Source organism: Saccostrea cucullata, unplaced genomic scaffold (assembly GCF_032062105.1).
Source record: "Saccostrea cucullata isolate Sc308-1 unplaced genomic scaffold, CSIRO_AGI_Scuc_v1 ctg1366, whole genome shotgun sequence".
NCBI lineage: Eukaryota > Metazoa > Mollusca > Bivalvia > Ostreida > Ostreidae > Saccostrea > Saccostrea cuccullata.
In genome coordinates, this window is record NW_026921579.1 from 148086 (window position 1) to 170629 (window position 22544).

Sequence of the window (22544 nt, forward strand, 5' to 3'; positions counted from 1 at the left end):
ATAGTTTTTTGGCTGTAACTTTTTTATTTACCCATCAATATTCGAAGTGATTTCGGTTTTGAGTTAAGCTTAAGAAAGGCAGTTAAAGAAATATGTTCTGTAGGGTCACTTTTTGACTCCTTATAGGAGTTTTAGTGAATTGAAAAACAGACAGGTTTCTTTTCTTTTGCATGTTTTGAATAATTATGAAAGAGTTATATCTCTTTGAGTAGCCGTTGATGAATATAGCGACTTGTAATGTTTCATTATTGATATCACCAAAACTTAAAGAATAATGAACCTTTTGAAATTTTATTATGTAATAACCAATTCACTTTAACCTCCTTAATTTTTAGGAGTCGAAAAGCCCTCCGTTTTTGTTGAACGACAAAAATAAGGTCTTAGTTATTATTATTATTATACTTAACACTTTTACGTCAAGGATTTAAAGAAAACCACTACACATCTGTAATTTAGAACAAAACCATTTAACAGAACATCTAAAAGTGTCCCATAAGTAAGGTTTTGTCCTTCCGTAAACGTCACTTCCGGTATTTATAAGTCAAAAACTATATTTTCTTTAAAGCCTAAAACATTCCTTATTTTACATGCAATTTCGTTCAAAATTTAGGAATGTATTCCTCAAAGTCATATCTACAAAAAAGTCATCGTTAGCGTTTTTGCACCTATGGTATATTTTTGTGTTATAGGGCTCCAAAATTAAGAAAAGGGGGGATTGAAATTAAAAAAATTGTAAACAATGTAGGAAATTTATTTTGAGGATTATATATTGTTTATCAAAGTAATTAAAGGCTGTAATGTAAGTTTCAAGTCCACCAGTCCAGAACTTCCGGTTCTACGAGGCTTTGAAATTGTCTATGGGAGTTTCTATAGTAAAAGAGAATCTTGCGTCTTCCATTATCTCAAAAAGAGGGTAAGCAATTCTAGCAATATTTACAGGGAGTAATTGATTTATTATTGTCTTCAGGTGAAAAGGTTATGAAAATTAAATCCTTAAAAATTGGGGACTTTTAGGGGTCAACTCTTAAAATCGTTTTTGCCCTGTAACTTTTTAATTTGTCAACCAATCTTCAAACTGATTTCAGTTTTGAGTTCAGTAACAAAAGTACAATTTAAAAAAATAATGGGCCGTGGGGTCACTTTTTGACCCCTTAAAGGACTTTTATAGGTTTGAAATATTGTATTTTTTAAGTATTTTCAAAAATAATTGTGCAAGAGTTATCTCCCTTTGGCAAACTGTTTGGAGTGTGATATGCTCTCTATGTTTCAATTTTGGTATGGATATGTAGAGTACTTCCGGTTTTATAAGTACCTTAAAATTGCCTATGGAGATTTCTATGTTAAATTTGAAATCATTCAATGTCCATTATTTTCAAAGGGAAGCAAGCAAGTCTCATGATATTTCACATAAATAATGACTTTAGCATTGCCTTTCGATATTTAGATCATGAAAATAAAATTTCCTAAAATAAAAGGGATTTTAGGGGTCAGTACAGAAATTAGTTTTTTGTATATTGCTTTTTTATTCGTCCATAGATCGTCAAACTGATTTCGGTTTTGAGTTAAGCATAAAAAGGGCAATTTAAAAATAATGGTTCGTGGGGTCACTTTTTGATCCCTTATGGGTGTTTTAGAGACCTGAAATTATGTATTTTTATGTCTTTTAAAAAAATAATAATGCAAGAGTTATCTCCCTGTGTCAACCTGTTTGGAGTCTAATATGCTTTCTATGTTTCAAATTTCATATGCATATGAAGAGTACTTCCAGTTTTATGAGTCCCTTAAAATTGTCTATGGAGATTTCTATGTTAAATATGAAATCATACAATGTCCCATATATCAAAACTGAAGCAAGCAATGCTCATGATATTTCACATGAATCCATCATTGTTTCAAGTTGGTAAGGTCATGGAAAGAAAAATTCTTTAAATAGAAGGGATTTTAGGGGTCAATTCAGAAAACAGCCTTTTCTCCGTAACTATTTTATTTCTCAAGCAATCTTCAAACTAATTTTGGTTTGGCATTAAGCATAAAGAGTGCAGTTTAAAAAATATTGGCCGTGCATGGGGTCATTTTTTGACCCTTATAGGAGTTTTAGTCGATTGAAAAACAGTACATTTTCGTATGTTTTAAATGTTGATGGAAGAGTTATTTCTCTTTGAGTAGACACTGGTGGACAAAGAGAATCGTTATGTTTTCAATTCAGTATTGATTTCAAAAGAACTTTTGAAATTGTATTATTTGAGTGTTTTTAATGTGTAATATAAGATTCTTCTTTTTAGGGGTCGAAAAGCCCTCCGTTTTTGTTGAACGACAAAAATAAGGTCTAGTTTACAGGTGTGATCTGGAGAGCAATTACATCTCTTAATACCAACAAGAGAGAACTTCATTAAATGACACACACATTCCTTTTCTTTTTTTTCTTGACACACATATTCTTATTCTTCATTGAACAAACAACAGAGATTAAAATATAATAAATTATGTGTGTTTCATAGCTTAATAGAACCTAAGAATGGTGGTGCAAAATTCAGGTAAACATAAAACAAAAAAAAAATAAAATTTTATATAATGATAAGAAAGAAACTACATTAGAATTAGAAAATAATCTGTCTTCTGTATAACTGAAGGACTGAGGGATATGATTTGCTATAAAATAAAGATAGTATAATGGGGAGGTCGTGGTGACAATATATCATGCATGTGTATTATAAAAATTATTTGAATGTAATTGAAAAAGTAATTGAAATTACATGATATTTTTTCAGTGTAATTAAATAAATTACAATTACAAGTAATTGAAAAAATGTTCAATTACAAATTACTTACAATTACTTCAAACAAGAGGCCCATGGGCCACATCGCTCACCTGAGAAGCTTTGACCATTTTGTTCTTTACCAGATTTCCCCCTTGTAATACATATTGCGACCCCACCCAACCCCACTGATAATTAAGACATTTTGAAATATACACTACCCCAGAATGCTTCCATGTGCACATAAGTTTCAGCTTTTCTGGCCCAGTGGTTCTTGAGAAGATTTTCAAAGATTTTTCCTAAATATTTCTTTGTAAAATATTCATTGCCCATTGTGGCCTCTCCCTATCCCAGGGGTCATGATTTGAACAATTTAGAATCATTACTACCCCAGGATGCTTCCACATAAGTTTCAGCTTTTCTGGCCCAGTGGTACTTGAGAAGAAGATTTTCAAAGATTTTTCCTATATATTTCTATGTAAAACTTTGATTCCCAATTGTGGCCCCGCCCTACCCCCGGGGGTCATGATTTGAACAATTTAAATACTCCAATAACCCAGGATGCTCCCACATAAGTTTCAGCTTTTCTGGCCCAGTGGTTTTTGAGAAGAAGATTTTCAAAGATTTTTCCTATATATTTTTATATAAAACTTTGATTCCCCATTGTGGCCCCGCCTTACCCCGGGGGTCAAAAGTTAAATAATTTAGAATCTACACTACCCCAGGATGCTTCCACATAAGTTTCAGCTTTTCTGGCCCAGCAGTTCTTGGGAAGAAGATTTTTTAATGACCCCACCCTATTTTTGTCTTTTCTTGATTACCTCCCCTTGTGAGGGGACTTGGCCCTTTGTTTTAACAATTTAAATTCCCCTTCACCCAAAGATGCTTTGTACCAAGTTTGGTCAAAATTGGCTCAGTGGTTCTTGAGAAGAAGTCAAAAATGTGAAAAGTTTACAGACGGACAGACAGACGGACAAACAGACAGCTAGACAGCTAGACGGACGGACGGACGACGGACAAAATGTGATCAGAAAAGCTCACTTGAGCCTTCGGCTCAGGTGAGCTAAAAATGTAATTAAATACAGTCAATTACAATTACTTTTTTCAAATACCCCATCCCTGGCATACTCCATTAGTTCAGTTCTTTGAATGACACCAAAGTCAATGACCTTGTGACCTTGACTGTGACCTATATGCTAAAAATAGCTTTTTCAAACTTTCGCCATAGCTTTTGTACCATAGGATATAGAGACTTCATGCTTGGTATGCATATTCTCCTGATTCAGCTCTTTCAAATAACACAAAGGTCAATGACCTTGTGACCTGACTGTGACCCATATACTAAAAATTTTTTTTTTTTAAACTTTCGCCGTAACTTTAGAAATATAGGAGATAAAAACTTCATATTAAGTATGCATACTCCACTTACTATATTGTTCTTTCAAAGACACCAAGGTCAATGACCTTGTGACCTTTACTGTGAAATTAGCTTTTTCGACTTTTGTTGCATTGAGTTTTACAAACACATCTTGTTTCATACTTAAATCATTCTTGTAGCTTTAATTAGGGAACTTTTTTCACACTTCGATCCTTTTTTGTATTGTTAATTAGGGAACTTTGTTGCAAACTCACATATTTCCGAGCCTGATATTTCAAATACCAGGGGTATATATTGAAGTACATGTATTTTCAAAGTCCCAACAACATTTTCTTTACTTTATTTTCATTCAATGTCAAACCTGTAGAAAGCTCAAAAATTTTTCTGGCAGATCACCTCAAATTTGAGATAGTAAGGTTTGACTGTACATACAAGATATCTGTATGGAAAGGGGGGGGGTAATAATAATGCAAAAGATTTATTTTCAAATATTTAGCATAAAACACCCCACACATCCTTTTCCTCATTTACAATGATTTATTACAAACATCAAGAAACAACAGGGAAAAGGATGCATACTTTCATAGGAAAAATTCACCCAAAGGTAAAATATTGATTTTTTAATTTGGTATCTTTACCTTATGGTTGTATGAGTCTGCAACCAGAATTGAAGCAGAGTCAGATATCATGGCAACTCCTAGTGGATGTTGTAACTTTACATCAAACCCAATACCATCTTGATCTCCATATGCAAAGAGGTTCTATAAAATGAAATATAAATAGTAACATATTAAAGCACAGCAGGGAAGCACAACAGCAGGATTCAAAAAAAAAAAATTGGGTTTAAAAAACTGGTTTTTAAACACAGTTTTTTAAATGAGAATTAAAAGATTTCGTAAAATAATGTACTTGTTTAGGAAGTAAAACTCCATCTTGCGTTGTTTCGGATTGTGGTCACATGATCAATTTTTGACGTAATCTCATAAATATTCATGAGATGCGTCACTTGTGTTTTGACGTAATGAAGAAATGCCTGATAGGACTCAAAGTGCAATGCTATTAAAATTGCGAGATTTTTTTGAGAAATACAGGGATTTAACAAAGGTTAGTTATTACTAGTCATCAATGGATGGAAATGGGCATCATCATCGATTTGAAAGGAAAAATATTCTGAATATTTGGACATTAGGAGGTCAGGATATTGAGCTGCAGTTAACGGTAAGTCGCTTTTACAATAACTTGCCTAAACTCAGCGCTGAAAATCGTCATGTTTCGACATTAGATCGAGTTTATTTACCGGAACTTTCATTTATAAAACTTTCCTGTTCTTTGTAAAGCAAAAATTTCATGAACTAAACCTAAGTGTAACATATCGGCACGATTCGACAAGCTGATTCATGCAAGTAAACAAAAATTACATAAATTAGCCCAAAGTCAGAAAGATTGCAGAGTGGATTTATAAAACAATCCCAATTTTAAAAACTATATAACCTAACCCTAATCACTCGATCGGATGCGTTTTGCTGAAGCGAGTGGGAAATTGCGGTTTGTTTACATTCTGCATAGCAACGGAGAGGGAAATAACTGCTCATGCGCAATCGCGTGATTCTGGGGACCGGCATACTAGAAACTTCCCAAAAAATTTTCCAGCATTTTTTTTCCCCCAGAAATTACCGTATAATCCCTATTAACCGCCCAGGTGCTTAGAAAATTGCGAAAAGGGGGCAGTTATTTTAATATTCTCTTTATAATATTTATCATAATGTCATATTTTAAGTTAAAAAAATCTTTTGAAAAAATATAAATTCAAAAAACCACTATAATAATGTTAAACTTTACTTAAAATGATTTCAATCACTGTACAGGGGCCCTTATTTCCTGACAGATGAAAAAGACCTAAGGGGGCACTTATAGGGGCGGGGGAGGGGGGGGTTTAATAGGGATTATACGGTATTCAATAATAGTGAATTCAAGTTCGAATCTTAAGTGTTAAAATAATGCATTTTAGGGGGGGGGGGGGGGGGGGGGGGCTAGCTGAATTGAAGAATGCAAAGTAAATTTGGCTATTTTTGGATTTCAAGAAAACACTGTCATATGAGTTTTATACTTACTTGACAAGCAGCTCAAGAATATTTCAGATAAAAGTTAACTCATAATATACATCAAGAACAATAGTGGAATGAATTATCTAATGAGGAAATCCAAAATGGCTGTCTAACATGCTGGAGTTTATTGAGAATCATCATGATAACTACAGAAACTGATTTTAATCACAAATTTAGTAAGATTTTCTTTGAGAAAACCCTTAACATATTTTTGGGAAAGTATAAGTTTATTCACTTGGGACTGCTGCCAAATTCTGGACCCAGACAGGCCCTAAAAATGTCCTAAAAATTTACATGGGTCATGCAAAAATTCTACATTTGTCAATTTTCCCCTTTGTGAGTCACCGTGTCCTTTTAAATTTGTTTTATGCCCTGTTCACATGATGAGTTTAATTTGCAGTAAATTAATGTAAGTAAACTAATGCGAATCAAACTAATGCAAATTAAAGTGCGTTCATACGACAGCTAAAGCGAAGTAAACTAATGAGCATTTTTCTTCTGGATATTTTACTTGAAAAAGACGTTAATGGTAATATATTTCCATTTCTAATTTTTTTTTCTCTGTGATAACTCTTTGAAAGTTAGGAGGAGTTTATTTCTTGATAATTCTGCCGGAATGTAAATTAGGCAGGTCGACAGGTCAGGAGCTAAGGAGGCTAATACGCATGCAAATCTCGTGTGCATCTGTCTCTGTGTCTGATGCTAAGGAGGTCAAATATGCATGTGAATCTCGTGCAGCTGCCTTTGTGTTTGACGTCAGTGGGCGAGGACTATTAAAATTGACATGGAAGTCCTCATGTAATTTAAATCTATTCATCTACATTTTTAAAGTTTAAATCTACAATTTTATTTCGTAATGAAATGGAAATATAAGGAATCACTGTCTAGTTAGTGTAGTATGCCAGGGACATGAACGATAGTTGGAAACATGGGATAATTTATGCTTCGCCCGTTATGAAAATTATCCCATGTTTCCCACTATCGTTGATGCCCTGGCATACTACACTAACTAGACAGTACTGGCATACTACACTAACTAGACAGTGATTCCTTAACTAACAACCAAGCTCTATGATAAACTTGATGACTTTAACTTTTCTATAGTCAACTTCCCTTTCTTATGCAGCAATATACCTTCATCATCTGCATACAGAGTATATATATCTCAGTTGATTCGATACGCAAGAGCATGCTTAAAGTATGAACAATTTCTAAAATGAGGTAAATTATTGAAAAACAAGTTGATGAAAAAAGAATATCAGCAGTCTTGTTTAAAGTCATCATTTCGTAAGTTCTATGGTCGATACATGACTTTGTCAACAAATACAATTTATCATTGAGTCAAATGCTGACTGATGTTTTTCAAACTAATTGTTATTCCATTATTTATACACTGAATTGATGACAGATTTTTCTGTTATTTTCCGATCATGACAATGAGCACATGGCGGGTGTGACCTATCAGCAGGGGATGTTCACTCCTCCATGGCACCTGATCCCACCTCTAATGTTTGGGAGGTCCATATTTGCTCTGCTCCTAATTTGTATTGTTTTATGGACTTTGATATTGAATACTGTTCGTTATCTCCACATCTTTCTTCTACAGTCAGGCGTCAGTAAGGCTATTATGACTTCATTTGAAAATCAGAATGCAGAAGCTGATGCATTTGACATAATGTCACAGTGTCTGTACACACATTTTTACACAATTTTCCTTAGTTTTTCACTCAAAAATAGCACAATTTCTTAAAGCTTACAACAGACATATGGCATTTGACTTAATTTTGCCATCACTGAAATGTCTCAAAATTTAATTCGATTTAGCTTTGCTTAGCGTTCACACAGAGCTAATGCAAAGTAATTTAATGCACAGTAAATCAATTCGAATTAAACTAATTCACATTAAACTCCTCGTGTGAACGCAGTTCAAATTTAATTAAGAAATAAAATCCGCGTTTTCGTGAATGTTGCAGAATAACCTCTGAGGTCGAGAAATGTTGTTTGAAAGATAAAAGCCGAGGTGTTAGCCGAGGCTTTTATATTTCAAACAACATTTCTCGACCTCGGAGGTTATTCTGCAACATTCACGAAAACACGGACTTTATTTCTATTCTACTACATGCAATAGCAGCTCTAAGATATGAGAGAACGAATTAGGTCACCATGCTACGATAACGCTGTTCCATTTAGCACCAGAGTGTAAATTTGTTTGTTTACGGTTACCTGTGAATAGAATTCAGATGATTTAAGCTTTCACTGCATTAAAATTAGCCTTTTATTAATTGTAAATCTGTTTGTAGCTTATATAGATTAATCTTTTTGAATACACAATAACAAAATCAATTTTCTACTTTACCACCTTATCACTAAAATCATGGAGCTTAAATATGGCGTAGGGAGGTTCGAGAAACAGCCCTGCTTGGCTTTAGAAACCTACACTCATCTGCTACTTTCTGCAATATACAGTGTTTAAATTGCAAAAGACGACACATCAATGTGGTCTTAATAAGTATTTCATTCTTAAGTCAAATGTACATTTCAAATGCACAGGTTTGATACGAGTTTCTGATCTGATAATGTTTTGATGACGTTCGTGATTTATTGGAGAATAATGACTGCGGCTTTTTTTTTTGATCTCGGCAATAATTGTGGTAGAATTCATGGTAACTTACGTTTAATTCAAATTAAACTCTCTGTGTAAACACATCGTCTCAAGCCATTGTCCAGTGTCCGCATATAGCTCTCTCCTACCCGTGGCTGCTTTATCACAAAATGTGTCGTAATCTTGAATATTTACCCCTCTCTATTCTGACGCCAAATTCACTCAATGACAAGTTTTGTTTCCATCGCAAATGAAATCAAAAATTGACACGAGCAGAATTTCATACACTGTGATTGGATATTGAAAGGTCACATCAAAGATCATCATCAGACTATGCTTTACTCGCATTGGACAAAATCTTAATGAGCTACGAGAAATTCTCTTCTCATTCAACCACGGCCAGAGTGGGAGGGGATCGTACATTCTGGCCATGGTTTGCGACGATGGTGTGAACAGGGCATAAGTTTTTACAAAATACTGGTTAAAAACCATGACGGTCCATTAAAATATTTATAATATGTTGATTATTTTCAAATCACAAGCACTTACCATTGGGTCTCTTTCTCCCCCTACTATGTGCTTAACAGCACCATCCTTTAATGACACACTTCTTATTGTAGAACTCTCACTGTCTGCAACAAATAGAAAGCCCCCATCCTTCGTGTATCCTAGGGTCAGCCCTGAGGGCTGAGCAAAAGCTGCCTTCTGAGGGTAACTGTTGTTTCTGTTTTCCTCATTTCCACTACCAGCAAAAGGAACACAAGTGCCTTGCTTGAACTCTCTACAGAAATATCAAATGCAAGTGTGTATAAGAAGGGAGAAGTTCTTTTTTGGGAATAGTTAGATACTAGTGGATATTTCTCATTAAAAAGCAAGTTAAGCATCACCTAAATCAGCGTGGATTTGAAACAATTGAATATTTTAAAATGCCCATGGATACCCTAAATCAATAAAAGTCGTACTGAACCTTCTTTTAGTTTCGTTTATGTAAATCAAGGGAAAGAGGATGTTTCAATATAAATATAACCAATCATTGCTTTGCTTTTCCTGAGAAAAAGACTTTTAAAAATTTCCCCTATGTATTCCTATGTTAAAATATGATACTCCATACCCCACCCTACCCCTGGGAGTCATGATTTGAACTAACTTGAACTTACACTACAAGAGGATGCTTCCATAAAACTATGACCAATCATGGCTTTGCTGTTCTTGAGAAGAAGATTTTTAAAAGATTTTTCCTATGTATTCCTAGGTTGAAATGCGATACTCCATTGTGGCCCCACCCTACCCCCGGGGGTAATGTTTTGAACAAATTTGAATGTACACTACCAGAGGATGCTTCTACATGAGTTTCATCTTTCCTGGCCTAGTGGTTCTTGAAAAGAAGACTTTTAAAGATTTTTTGTATGGTCATGATTTGAACAAACTTGAATCTACATCACATGAGGATGCTTTCACATGAGTTTCATCTTTCCTGGCCCAGTGCATGGTTCTTCAAAAGATTTTTAAAATATGCCATACATTTATTTACTAATTTATGATTATCTCCCCTTTGAAGAAGGTGTGGTCCTTCATTTGAACAAACTTGAATCCCCTTTACCCAAGGATACCTTGTGGCAAGTTTGGTTGAAATTGGCCCAATGGTTCTTGAGAAGGAGATGAAAATGTGAAAAGTTTACAATGACAACAACGACAACAGACAACGGACAAATTTCAATCAGAAAAGCTCACTTGAGCCTTTGGCCCCAACCTAACCCTAAAAGGGAGAGGGGGTATGATTTGAACAAAATTAAATCTACACTAACTAAGCATGCAAACATATTTTTTTTGACTGACTTTTTCCCTTTGAGTTTGAATTTCATTGTGGCCCCACTCTACCCCCTGGGGGTCATGATTTGAATAAACTTGAATCTACACCACATGAAAATGCTTCCATATGAAAAAAAAAGATCAATTGTAGCTTTACTGTTCTTGAGAAGTAAATTTTTTCTGTTTATTCCTATGTAAAACTTTGACAAATCATTGTGGCCCCACCTCACCCCCGAGGGTCATGATTTGAACAAACTTAAATCTACACCACATGAGTATGCTTCCATATATGACTATTCATGGCTTTGCTGTTCTTGAGAAGAAGATTTTCCCCATACATTTTTATGCAAAACTTTGATCATCCACTGTGGCCCCACCCTACCCCTGGAGGTCATGATTTAAACAAGAGGCCCACGGGCCTTATAGGTCACCTGAGTATTGTGTAACAACTTTCAAACAATTAAATTTGGTTTTAAACCAGAGGCCATGAAATTCACAATTCACAATTTTGAAAGAGGCACTATTGCTTATCATAATTATAAACTTACCATGCTTACTCTATTTACTTAATACCCAGAGGTAGATATCAGAGTAACAAAGAGAAAATGCACTTCCACTTTATAACCAGTTTTGCACCTCTCCCCAAAGGAACCACTGACCCTGGGGCCACATATTTCAAAATTTTGCAAATTTTATCATAAAATGGTTGATTAATATTAAAGAGCAAATTTCAAAGCATTAATTTATTTTCAGACTATGTAACCCCCCCCCCCCCCCCAACTAAGGAGGGTGGGGGGCATAAAAAATAACCATTTTGCTAGATGCACCTTTCTTCATCATAAATATATATACTTGGATAATTGGTATAAAACCCAGGATCAAAGGAAAAGATTATCAAAGAATAAATGCATTTTCACTATATAATCAATAGAGCCCCACCCTAACACCAGGAACCCCTGACCCTTGGGCCATAAAATTCACAATACTGGAAGAGGCACTCTTGCTCATCATAACTATGTGCTTAGTTAGTTAATTTAATACCCAGAAGCAGAGAAGAAGATTTTCAAAGAATAAATGCATTTTCACTATATAATCAATAGAGCCCCACCCTAACACCAAAACCCCTGACTCCCGGGCCATAAAATTCACAGTTTGGGAAGAGGACTCTTGCTCATCATAACTATGTACTTAGTTAGTTTATATAATACCCAGGAGCAGAAAAGAAGATTTTCAAAGAAATAATGCATTTTCACTATATAATCTATAAAGCCCCTCCCTAGCACTAGAACCCCTGACCCCGTGGCCATAAAATTCACAATACTGGAAGAGGCACTCTTGCTCATCATAACTATGTGCTTAGTTAGTTAATTTAATACCCAGGAGCAGAAAAGAAGATTTTCAAAGAAATAATGCATTTTCACTACATAATCTATATACTGTAGATCACTTAATTTTCGCGACACCTTATTTTTGCGAGATAGTCATTGACTCTTTATTAGCGAGAGAAAATTTTCACGAATTATGGTCATTGCTCTATATAATCTTAAGGAATACTATTAAACGCGAGAATGAAATTTTTGCGAGCATATTGTCTCGCGTAATTACGCAAAAATAAAGTTCTCGTGAATAAATAGTGATTTACAGTAGCCAAGCCCTAGCACTAGAACCCCTGACCTAGGGGCCATGAATTTCACAATTCTGGTAGAAAATCAATGCTCAATACATTCATGCCAACAGTTTGCCTGCTTGATGTCCCAGAGTAAAGAAGAAGATTTTTGAAGATTGTAATAATTTTAGTGGTTTTGGCCCCACCCCCAAGGCCCAAAGGGGGCAGGGACCATGAAATACATAATTTTTGTTCCTCTTCAGCCATAGATGCTGTATACTAAATTTGGTTGAAATTGGTTCAGTAGTTTAAAAGAAGAAGTGAAAATTTTCAAATGTTAACACACGAAGGACGACGCCGGACAAAAACGGATAGCAATATATAGGTCACCTGAGTTACTCAGGTGACGTAACAAACTTAAATATACACCACCTGCAGATGCTTCCATTTAAATACATATTACCAATCATGGCTTTGCTAATCTTGAGAAGAAGATTTTTGAAGATTTTCCCTATACATTTCTATGTTAAACTTTGAAAGTCCATTGTGGCCTTTAAATCTACATTACCTAAGGATGCTTCCAACTTAGCTTCTTCTTTTCTGGCCCTGTAGTTCCTGAGAAGTTTTTTCTATATATTTCAATGTAAAACTAGGGTTCCCTATTGTGGCCCTGCTCCACCCCAATGGGCCATGATTTGAACAATTTAAGATTTACACTACCATAGGATGCTTCCATATAAGTTTCATTTTTTTCTGGCCCTGTGGTTCTTGAGAAGAAGATTTTACAAATTTTTTCCTATATATTTCAATGTAAAACTTGGGTTCCCTATTGTGGCCCTGCCCTATAATCCCTGCGGTCACGATCTAAGAAATTTTAAATCTACAATACCATAGGATGCTTCCATATAAGTTTCAGTTTTCCTGACCAAGTGGTTCTTGTGAAGAAGTTTTTTCCTATATATTTCTGTGTTAAACTTTGATTCCCTATTCTGGTCCTGCCCAACCCCTGGAGGTCATGATTTGAACAATTTAGAATCTTAAAAGAATCTTCACTACCCCAGAATGCTTCCAAATAAGTTTAAGCTTTTCTGGCCCAGTGGTTCTTCTTCAGATTTTTTAATGACCCCACCCTATCTTTGTCTTTTCTTGATTATCTCCCCTTGGTAGGGGACTTGGCCTTTCATTTCTACAATTTAAACTCCCCTTTACTCAAGGATGCTTTGTGTCAAGTTTGATCAAATTTGGCACAGTAGTTCTTGAGAAGAAGTTGAAAAAGTGACAAGTTTACAGACGGACAGTCACAGACGGAAAGCAGACAAAATGTGATCAGAAAAGCTAACCTGAGCTTTTGGCTCAGGTGAGCTAACAAGAGACCCATCGGCCTTATCATTGGTTTAATGCCCAGGAGCAAAAGAAAAGATTTTTAAAGAATTTATGCATTTTCACTATGTAGTCAATATATCCCACCCTAACACCAGTATTTCAAGATTGACATCCCTGCATCATCCCTGTAAGAATATATACATAAAATCGAGTTCTCTTTTGAAGAAATGAAACTGATAAAATTTGTCACAAAATTATGGACCACAGATACTTGTGAACAGACCCCCCTAAATCTTTCTTCATAAATGAATTACTAAATTGTTTATACTTATTCATCATGTGTGCAATAGGTAAAAATCGTAAAAATCCGAAAACAATCGCTCCACAAAATTTCCTCTCTCTTATAATGTAAAGTGGTTTATACTGCTTACCTTGGACTTTTGTTCAAAACTTAAATGTAGCAACTGCATGTCTAAAGGAATACGCACTGATCATGATTAAGTGTCAATTTCTTGTTCAGTTCGGACTTTAACTTATAAAAATAAACTTCTTAAAGTTTGACATAGCCACATTTATAGCGAAATAACATCATGCCATGCCATAATCTAAATTTCTCTTAGAGACCTGAATCTTTTTTGTCTCGCAAGGGGGCCAGGAGAACGCTGAATGAACTAGAACTGTCCAGTAGGGACAAATACCCCCCACTGGGTTTTTCAGAGAAGGTGCCAATTCAGAAATACTTTATGGATCTAGAGGTGTTCACAATTTACTTACAGTGAAATATAATTGCATGCTCATCATGTTTCTTAATGAATGAAACATCAATACTTATACATTGTAATTCCATTGTAACATTATTTTTGTTATTTTATCTTTTTATTTCTGCATTAAAAAAATATATTGCAATTATGTGTTATGTCACTCTGCAAACTGATTGTTGAAAAAAAAATCAATTTATACAAAATCAAATTAATCTTGATAGCTTTATATCAAATTCATTTTGAAAATAAAGAGCTGGTCATCCAGTAATGAAGTGCTTTGACAGACAATAAATTACAATTAAGAGAGTAAGAGAAGAGAGACCTTTAATTCTTGTGCCCGATTCCCAGGAGATAACATATGGTTCATAATGAGATGCCTTAATGTTCAACTTCCCACACCAAACTCATTAATTTATCTTTAACTGGATGCATGTCCAGTCATTATTCCCAAGAGACAAATGAAATTACATTATCTTCTGTGCAATGTAAAAACTGTTTTTAACACTTGATGATGTTTCTTTTTTTTCAGTTTTTATGAAAAGTTTTAAGCTGTAGTTAACGTTTTTGTACAGATATTCTAGATTCTATGTCTCAAACCTGATACATGAGCCCAAAATGAACAAGTCAATTAAAATAAAAAATAAAACCTGTAAAATGCAGAAAAATGAACAAAAAGAGTTGAAAATTCCAGGTGCACACCTTCATATGGTGAATAATAAGTGTACAAATTTTCAGATTAATCCTTGCTATAGTTTCTGAGAAAGGGTCCAGACAAAACCACAAAATAACTAGTGCTAATTGTAACGGGAACCGTTACAGATGTTCCCCAAATGCTCCCCAACTCCCTTTCGATGCCATATTCCCTGTAAGCTTCATTAAATAAGACAAACTCTGTGCATTTTTGACTTTTACAACGTTTTCCCAGAAGGATACCAATTATATTCAATTTTTAGCATTGCACTCAAGCGCATTTGAATGCATGTGCGTTATGACCATATCATCTTGTCTATACTATTTATATATTTTAATATACTATATGAGCCTCGTCGGATAGAAATCGACCTTATGGCAAAATTTATCGAATTTGAGATTTTTGTGTTTTTTAATGGTCCATGTAAAACCATTACAAAAACTGAAAACGGAATCAAAATATCTTCATTTATAACAAAATTATTACATTTTGAAATTGTTATGTTTGAAAAATTAACTCTGAGCATATCGTGGTTTTTTTCACGATTCAATTGTGACGTCATGGTTTATTCTCCGTTTTTCGGTAGGGCACCTGTCAACGCGTAGCAATCCGAGCGGTCATCATGTCTAAGTTAAAAGAATTTTTAATAAATGACAAAAACAGATGATCATGATGTACAATCCCAAAAACTGTGTTAACTGTATTTTAAATCCTTTAAAAAACAAATACTCAACACCCCCCCCCCCCCAAAGATCTTTAATTTCTACTTTTCTGTCTTTCGTACCAACAGCTTTGTTTCTATGAATAACTGAACTTCCAATAAACAAAATATAGATCCACACTATGCTACTTTTACGTTTCATAAAGCCTGTATCCTCAAAGCATGCAAGTTAGTTAACACACTATGTTTGATTTTACGTAATCACCATGTAAAGGAAAAGGGAACCAATGAGATCGAGTCAAATTTACAGGGATTCGAATTCGATCTCAGAAATACCTACTTTCTTACAGAAATTACATGAAGCATGCAGCCAATAAAATCACAACTTAAATCATGCTACAATAATTAATCTTAAGTTAAATTTAAAAAAAATCACATCCATCTGTATATACATCGTGGTTACGTGAAATCAAACATGTTGTGATACTTGCCCTGTGTCTAAAAGTAAGCTCATTTTATTAGGATTTTCCTCCCTAAAACCGTTTCTACTACAGCCACATTCACCTTCAAATACATGTAGCTAGTTAATATATATACACCCTCTTTTCCTCCACATCATTCTCGCTTGATTGTAATTTGACGGATACCTCGACAAAAATTTAGCCACTGTGTCTTTACATTATTACCCCCCCCCCCCCCCCCACTCCTAGTAAAAACCCAACAATCGTCTTTTCGTCAAATGTCTATTATCAATAATGTAGAAAAATAAATAGGTAAATATACAGGTACAAATTATTGATTGATTGAATTTTGCTTAGCGCCGAGTCGGCAAGATTTCAGCAATTATCGGCGGGAAATTTTTATCTGTTGCACGCAAAATACATGTAGTTGATAACCTTTGTTCCATCCGACGGACTGTAATTTCAGAAATATGTAAACCGTTAAAAAAAAAATCTCTGTGTTCATCAACAAAATATTTCATAATGTTAGCGATTAAATCCCATTCAAGTAGACTTATGCTAGGGACATATTTTGTGGCGTAAGATTTTTTTGACGAAACTGATCAGGTTTTCCCCTTTGAACTATAACAGTGCTTTTAATTTTGGATTCCCATTTTTCCATTGCTGGTTGGACCCAAAGTTTTTTTTTTTTTTTTTTTGCAGTGAAATGTGTTATGTTGGATCTGAAATATCTATTAAATTATTTCTAATGAATTCTTTCAACAAAGTGTCACAAATATAGTAAATATATTCTGAAAATATCGGGAAAAATTGAGTCAATTTTACATAAAATTGACACTTTTTTAGTAATATCTAAAAATTTACATCATATACCCCCGCTTTTAATGTTTTTTTCTAAATATTCAAGACAACTTCAACCTATTTGATTAAATTCAGAAAAAGTTTGAGACTTTAACATTATTTTCTTGCTTATTAAATTTTCAATGCCAGAAAAACCACATCTGTTAGTGCAGAAAGGTCAAATAATTGAATATGCGAAGCAATTTAAAACTCTTTCTTAGTAATGATTTTAAAGTGTCTTTTTTAAACAGACTTAGTGTTCATTTTGTTTCATGCATTAATTGGATAAAAATATTTGAGGGAAAACGTCGAAGATTTATTTTGTAATTACACACAAATTTCAGTTCAAAAATGTCATATTAAACGTACTATAGCGCCAAAAGAAGCATATTGACCCCCGTTTTTTGAATTGAATTCTAATTAAATATGTATGTAGAAACTAACAAATACACTTAGTAAAAAAAGTTTATGACTTTAAATGTCGTCAAAACAAGCACTTTGAATGTATTTTTGGTCAATGACATATTTAAATATTCCCCAGGTCTATGCCAGTTTTTTTTCCCATGGGAATGAAACTTTATAGCATGTTAGAAAAAGAAAACCACCCATGTCGACTCATTTGGATATTTCAAATTAAGTTTACTATGAAACTCTAAAGACTTACAAATTGGTGCTAAAGTTGCATTTTTTAAGGTGTAATATTGTATAATCGCATAAGTGAATTATTGGCAATTTTAAACGACAGGATTTCATATAATTGTTTTTTTTTTCTCAGTTACATTTATGTAAGAAAAAAACATAATCTTTGTGTCTGCTCTGCCTGAACATACCATTGCAATAAGACATCAACAATTAATTTTTTTAAAAATATGATTAGTGACGTATAGTCTATTATACGAATAAAAAAAGATGATGCTAATTCAACGTTAGATAATTCATTGATATACTCCTATCTTAAGCGATTTTATTTTTATGGTGCTAGTCCACGAACTTTCCAAACAACCCTCCTATAAGATGCATCTTATACATAAAAGTCACAGAAATGTAAGCTTGTGATCAATTTTTATCAGAAGTGAAAACCATTTTAAAATTTACGAATTTCCAGCAGGTTTAAGAAAACTTTGGAAACCACGCAACTTCTGCGTCCTCTTGCCTCTATTTAAGCTTTCAATCAAAATTATGTTTTTTTTTTTTAACAAGAACAATTTCTTGTTCTTTTAAGAGGTAGACCTTTGAAAAAGACAAATACGTTTATAATCCAGAAATTCAATGCTATATGAAAGACTTTATGTTGACAAAAAACCCCATAAAATCTAACTATGGTATGCTGAATAACTTAGTGATTTAACTTCTGGGTAAAAACAATCTCAATGTAAAAGAAATAAAGTTGTCAATAACTTTAATTTTATCCTTTATGAGAGAAAACGGACATTTTCAAACGTAGTATTCCATAAATAAATGATACAGTCAAACAAAACCGGGTCTGATTTGTATGGTAATTAAACTAGATGTGTTTAAGACTCATTTGTATGATAATTAAACAAGATGTTTTTTAGGCTCATGGCGGAAATATTTCCCAACTGAGTACCCAATTAAATGCATTTGAAATATTCATGAAAAACCCACTCAAGATTCTTGATAGATAGAAAGAGGATAAATAATATTTTAGCTGCATTTCCTTTAATTTTTAGAAAATTTAATTTTTCCATGAACGTCTGTTTCCCTTAGGAATGAATATACACCAAACAAATTTGGATTGAAGTTTGATAAACAATTCATTAAATTCGACACATGTTTTTAGAAACTGTTTATCAAAAACTTTCCTCATGTTGAAACTTTTTTTTTTATTTTTTCGGATTTCTGAGTGGTGGGGGTTGCTTATTTGGTCAATAGTTCGTCTACTAGGAAGGCGATTGAACAGGATATAAGCAATAAGATCGATAACAAGATCATTCACCTACCAGTCACATCACATTTACCCAAAAACTAATAAATAACGTCAATGTCTTAAATAAATATAGATTTAATATTATCGGAATGTAAGTTTGTAATTGATTTATTTTATAAATTACGATATACATAATATACTTACTTCCATGAAGTACATCCTTAAAAAAAATATGTTTTTACATTTTATATATAAAGATGTTTAATATTTCCTGTGATAAAAAAGACAGATACCATATTTAGGACATTAAATTTTACTAATAGCATAAATAAATACGTTACACGGTTTGTGTTTTATATTTATGAAGTAAAATAGATTTTTGCTGATAGGTTAATCATGTGTTTGATTATTATTTATATTTTCCTGCCAATATTTACTGTTGGAATTGAAAAGGTTTAAAAGTGTTTCGTTTTTGTGTTATTTTCTTTTGACTAGAAACTTTCTGTAAATCGTCTCCACTATAGTATCCATGATTCAGAGGCATGTTTTTATCAACAAATAGAAGTGGTTTGATTATCAAGAAATATACCCCATTCATACGACATGATTTGCATACCTTAGTATATTTTACAAATGAGTAAATTTACTCACATGTCCAATTTTTGTTGTATGAACTGATATACTCATTTGCAGATTCTGCACAGTTGAGTAAATTTACGCCTGGTCTGGACTAGGTGTAGATTAACTTCTGCATACACTTTGTAGCAAACTATTAGTTCATGTGTGTAAATTGTTTCGTATAAACACGCAACAGATTTACTTATGTATGTATTTTGTTCCGTTTATTTTAAAAAATTTTCATTTTAAGTGGTTTTTTTTTGGTTGTGTATGCAATGGAGTGTAAAATATCAGTCAGTAAACATGGTTGCTAGATTTATTGATTAATTGCATATTGTTTAACTCCCTCTTGAGAATTCTTAATTCTTACTAGGCACTCAAGGCCATTGAGCAGGGAATTATCTTTTCTTTGCCAGCACCTGCTGCAAAACGGAATCTCCGTTTATACGGTCTCATCCGAAGGATCGGACTCCACGCCCAACAATGGGATTCGAACCTGCGACGTAAGGATCAAGTTATTTTGCGACTCTATAGCAGACGCACAAACCACTGCGCCACACGCCGATTTGGTGACTATAGAAGGCAAAACTCTTAAAATCAAGGAGCTATTATGATTAATATAATTTGTATATGATTTACACCCCTGTGATTAATAAAACCAAAGTAAATTGTTTTAATTGTTTCAGAAAAAATGTTTTTGTACAATCGAATATAGAGCATTATATAAGAGATCAATAGTGCACAGGACGACAATAATGTAATTTTGCTATAATTGAAGCTTATATATAAAAGTTCTTCCATCGCAAATATGAGTAACTGTAGTTTATAAATGTTCTTTTTTTCTATCATTGAAATATTTAATTATAAATTTGCAATACAAATTTCCCATGTCAATCTTGCAGCTCATGTTGATAATTTTATTAAGTTCTGCTTCTTCGAGTTTAATTTTTATACTATTCTTTCTCCCTCAAGTCACTAATTAAGTTGTACCAAGAAATCAATGAGGAAGATTTAAAAGTTGGTCTTAAAGATTAGTCTTATACTCAAACAGAAAGGAAAAAGCCTTTTCTATAAAACTTCAAAATTCTGAATCTGTTCATCTCCTTAATCTTTATCAATATGTGAGGATTAACTTACTGTACATAACTCTCGTCTGAACGCATAGCAAATTAACTTTTACTTACCTATGTAGATTTACTTAGGTGTAAATTTTTAAACATGAGCAAATTTTCGTCGTAGGAATGGGGTATTATTTCCAGGAATTGTTTACTTTATGTTTTTACAACTGATGGATACATCACAGTTTTCTTGTTGATTTTATATAACATTTATGCAATAACTTCATACGTGTTATGTATTTATTTCATTATATTCTATAATACATATGAGACTTATCTGTATCTTAAAGACTGTGTATAATTTATAATGTATAATTTATCCAAAAAAAAACAATCCATAGTATATGATTCTCTTTTGGTCACACGATCCCTGCAAAAACCCTGGCTTTTTACTTAAGGATTTAATTCTGAAAACTCACAATCCATCTCTGGCTGATGAATTCTGATAGTTCTCCTGTCGTTTTTAATGGTTTCTTTCAGTGGCAGCCGACTTTTTATTCGTCCTTTTGCAAGCAGTTCTCTGCGTTGCCTTGACTTACAGAAAAAAAACTCAATCATGTAACCTTTGTACTTCCTAAATTTGACAGAAATGGTACAAAATGATAACATAAGTTCTCATCTGTTCGACTGTCTTCTGTATTAAAAACTTCGCAGTGTTTTAAAGTTACTTTCTTTAATCTAGCATAACGAAAAATATGCCTCATCGAAAAAAAATGAAAATTTCAGACCATTAATGTAAAACAGTTTTCTATTCACGGCAACTTTATACATACAGTGATATTAACCGCAAATAAAGTTGCTTGCGTATGCTAAAATGTATTGACAATCAAGTTTATTTCAAGATATTTCAAACAAGAAAATATTTCTTTTTAATTATTTCCTGCATCCAACTTCACCTGTCACAGTTGACCTTTTTACTTAGGCAACATTTCTGCCAGCTTTATGCTGTAACTGCTTTTAAAATTACACGTGTACATATTTTCATTACGTCTTTCTTACCTAGTGAACAACTGTGAATTCATTATTTTCTGCGAGGTATTTATTTTCGTGGTTCTTAAGGTATAAAATGAAAGACCCACGAATATATGTCTATCATAATATCATTTTTCCAACTAAATTACTATTAAACAATTCTTTAAATATGAAATCAAGTCCTCATAAACGAATATGGTTTTCTCAAACCTCGAAAATATGTGATGTTAGAGTTTCATAAAAAAGATAGCATGACGCTTAATCTTTATTTTCATCATCTGGTTAAAGAACATTACACCCGACTTGTTAACTGAAGGCTTTAACATTACAACCGAATTGTTTCTTTGTCTCCATGTGCAGATTAAGCATTATTTCAACAAGCCCAAGGACCACTTGCCTTTTTAAGTTAAAATGATAAGTGTGCGATTCATGTGCAACATTAGCTGTTCACCATTTTAGTTTAACTTTATGTCATTGAAATTAGACATCATGTATACACAGTAGATAATACAAACAGGATTCGGAAACACGTTTTACAACTTATCTTATTTCCTTTCCTTAAAGAAATTCACCAATCTGGGTTTCATTCATGGGCGTCGGAAGCAAATTGAAAGTGGGGGGGGGGGTTAAATCGAAAGTGTGTGTGGGGGGGGGGCATATCAACAACAAAGGTAAATCCAAATTACCACTGCCTATGTAATGGTTAAGCCCCGCCTCCTCCCTCAGGTCTTGACGCCTTTGTCATTTTAACAACGTATTACGATTCTTTTTGAACATCTATCATAAGTACTTTTCATTTTTTAAAGTTTTTAACACGCTTAAAAGTATCCTTTTAGAATTCTCTGATATTTGTATCTTACAAATGTACGTCTTTTATAAGACTCAAAAATAAATATAATAATGATGATTTATAGTAATACATTAACATTTAGAGGCTAATGTATCAAAGTTGAAA

At 33.4% G+C, this 22544-nt stretch overlaps 1 protein-coding gene across 1 annotated transcript in view; it reads right to left on the reverse strand.

The window, feature by feature from the left end:
• Nucleotides 1-21639, reverse strand: part of LOC134260390 (NHL repeat-containing protein 2-like) — a 75663-nt gene extending 54024 nt beyond the window's left edge. The window contains exons 1-3 of the mRNA XM_062742954.1: nt 21617-21639; nt 9391-9622; nt 4773-4895 (exon numbers count right to left, since the gene is read on the reverse strand). Coding sequence (XP_062598938.1) covers nt 4773-4895; nt 9391-9622; nt 21617-21639 — 378 coding nt within the window. The remainder of the gene's footprint in view (nt 1-4772; nt 4896-9390; nt 9623-21616) is intronic.
• Between the last annotated feature and the right edge of the window lie 905 nt (nt 21640-22544).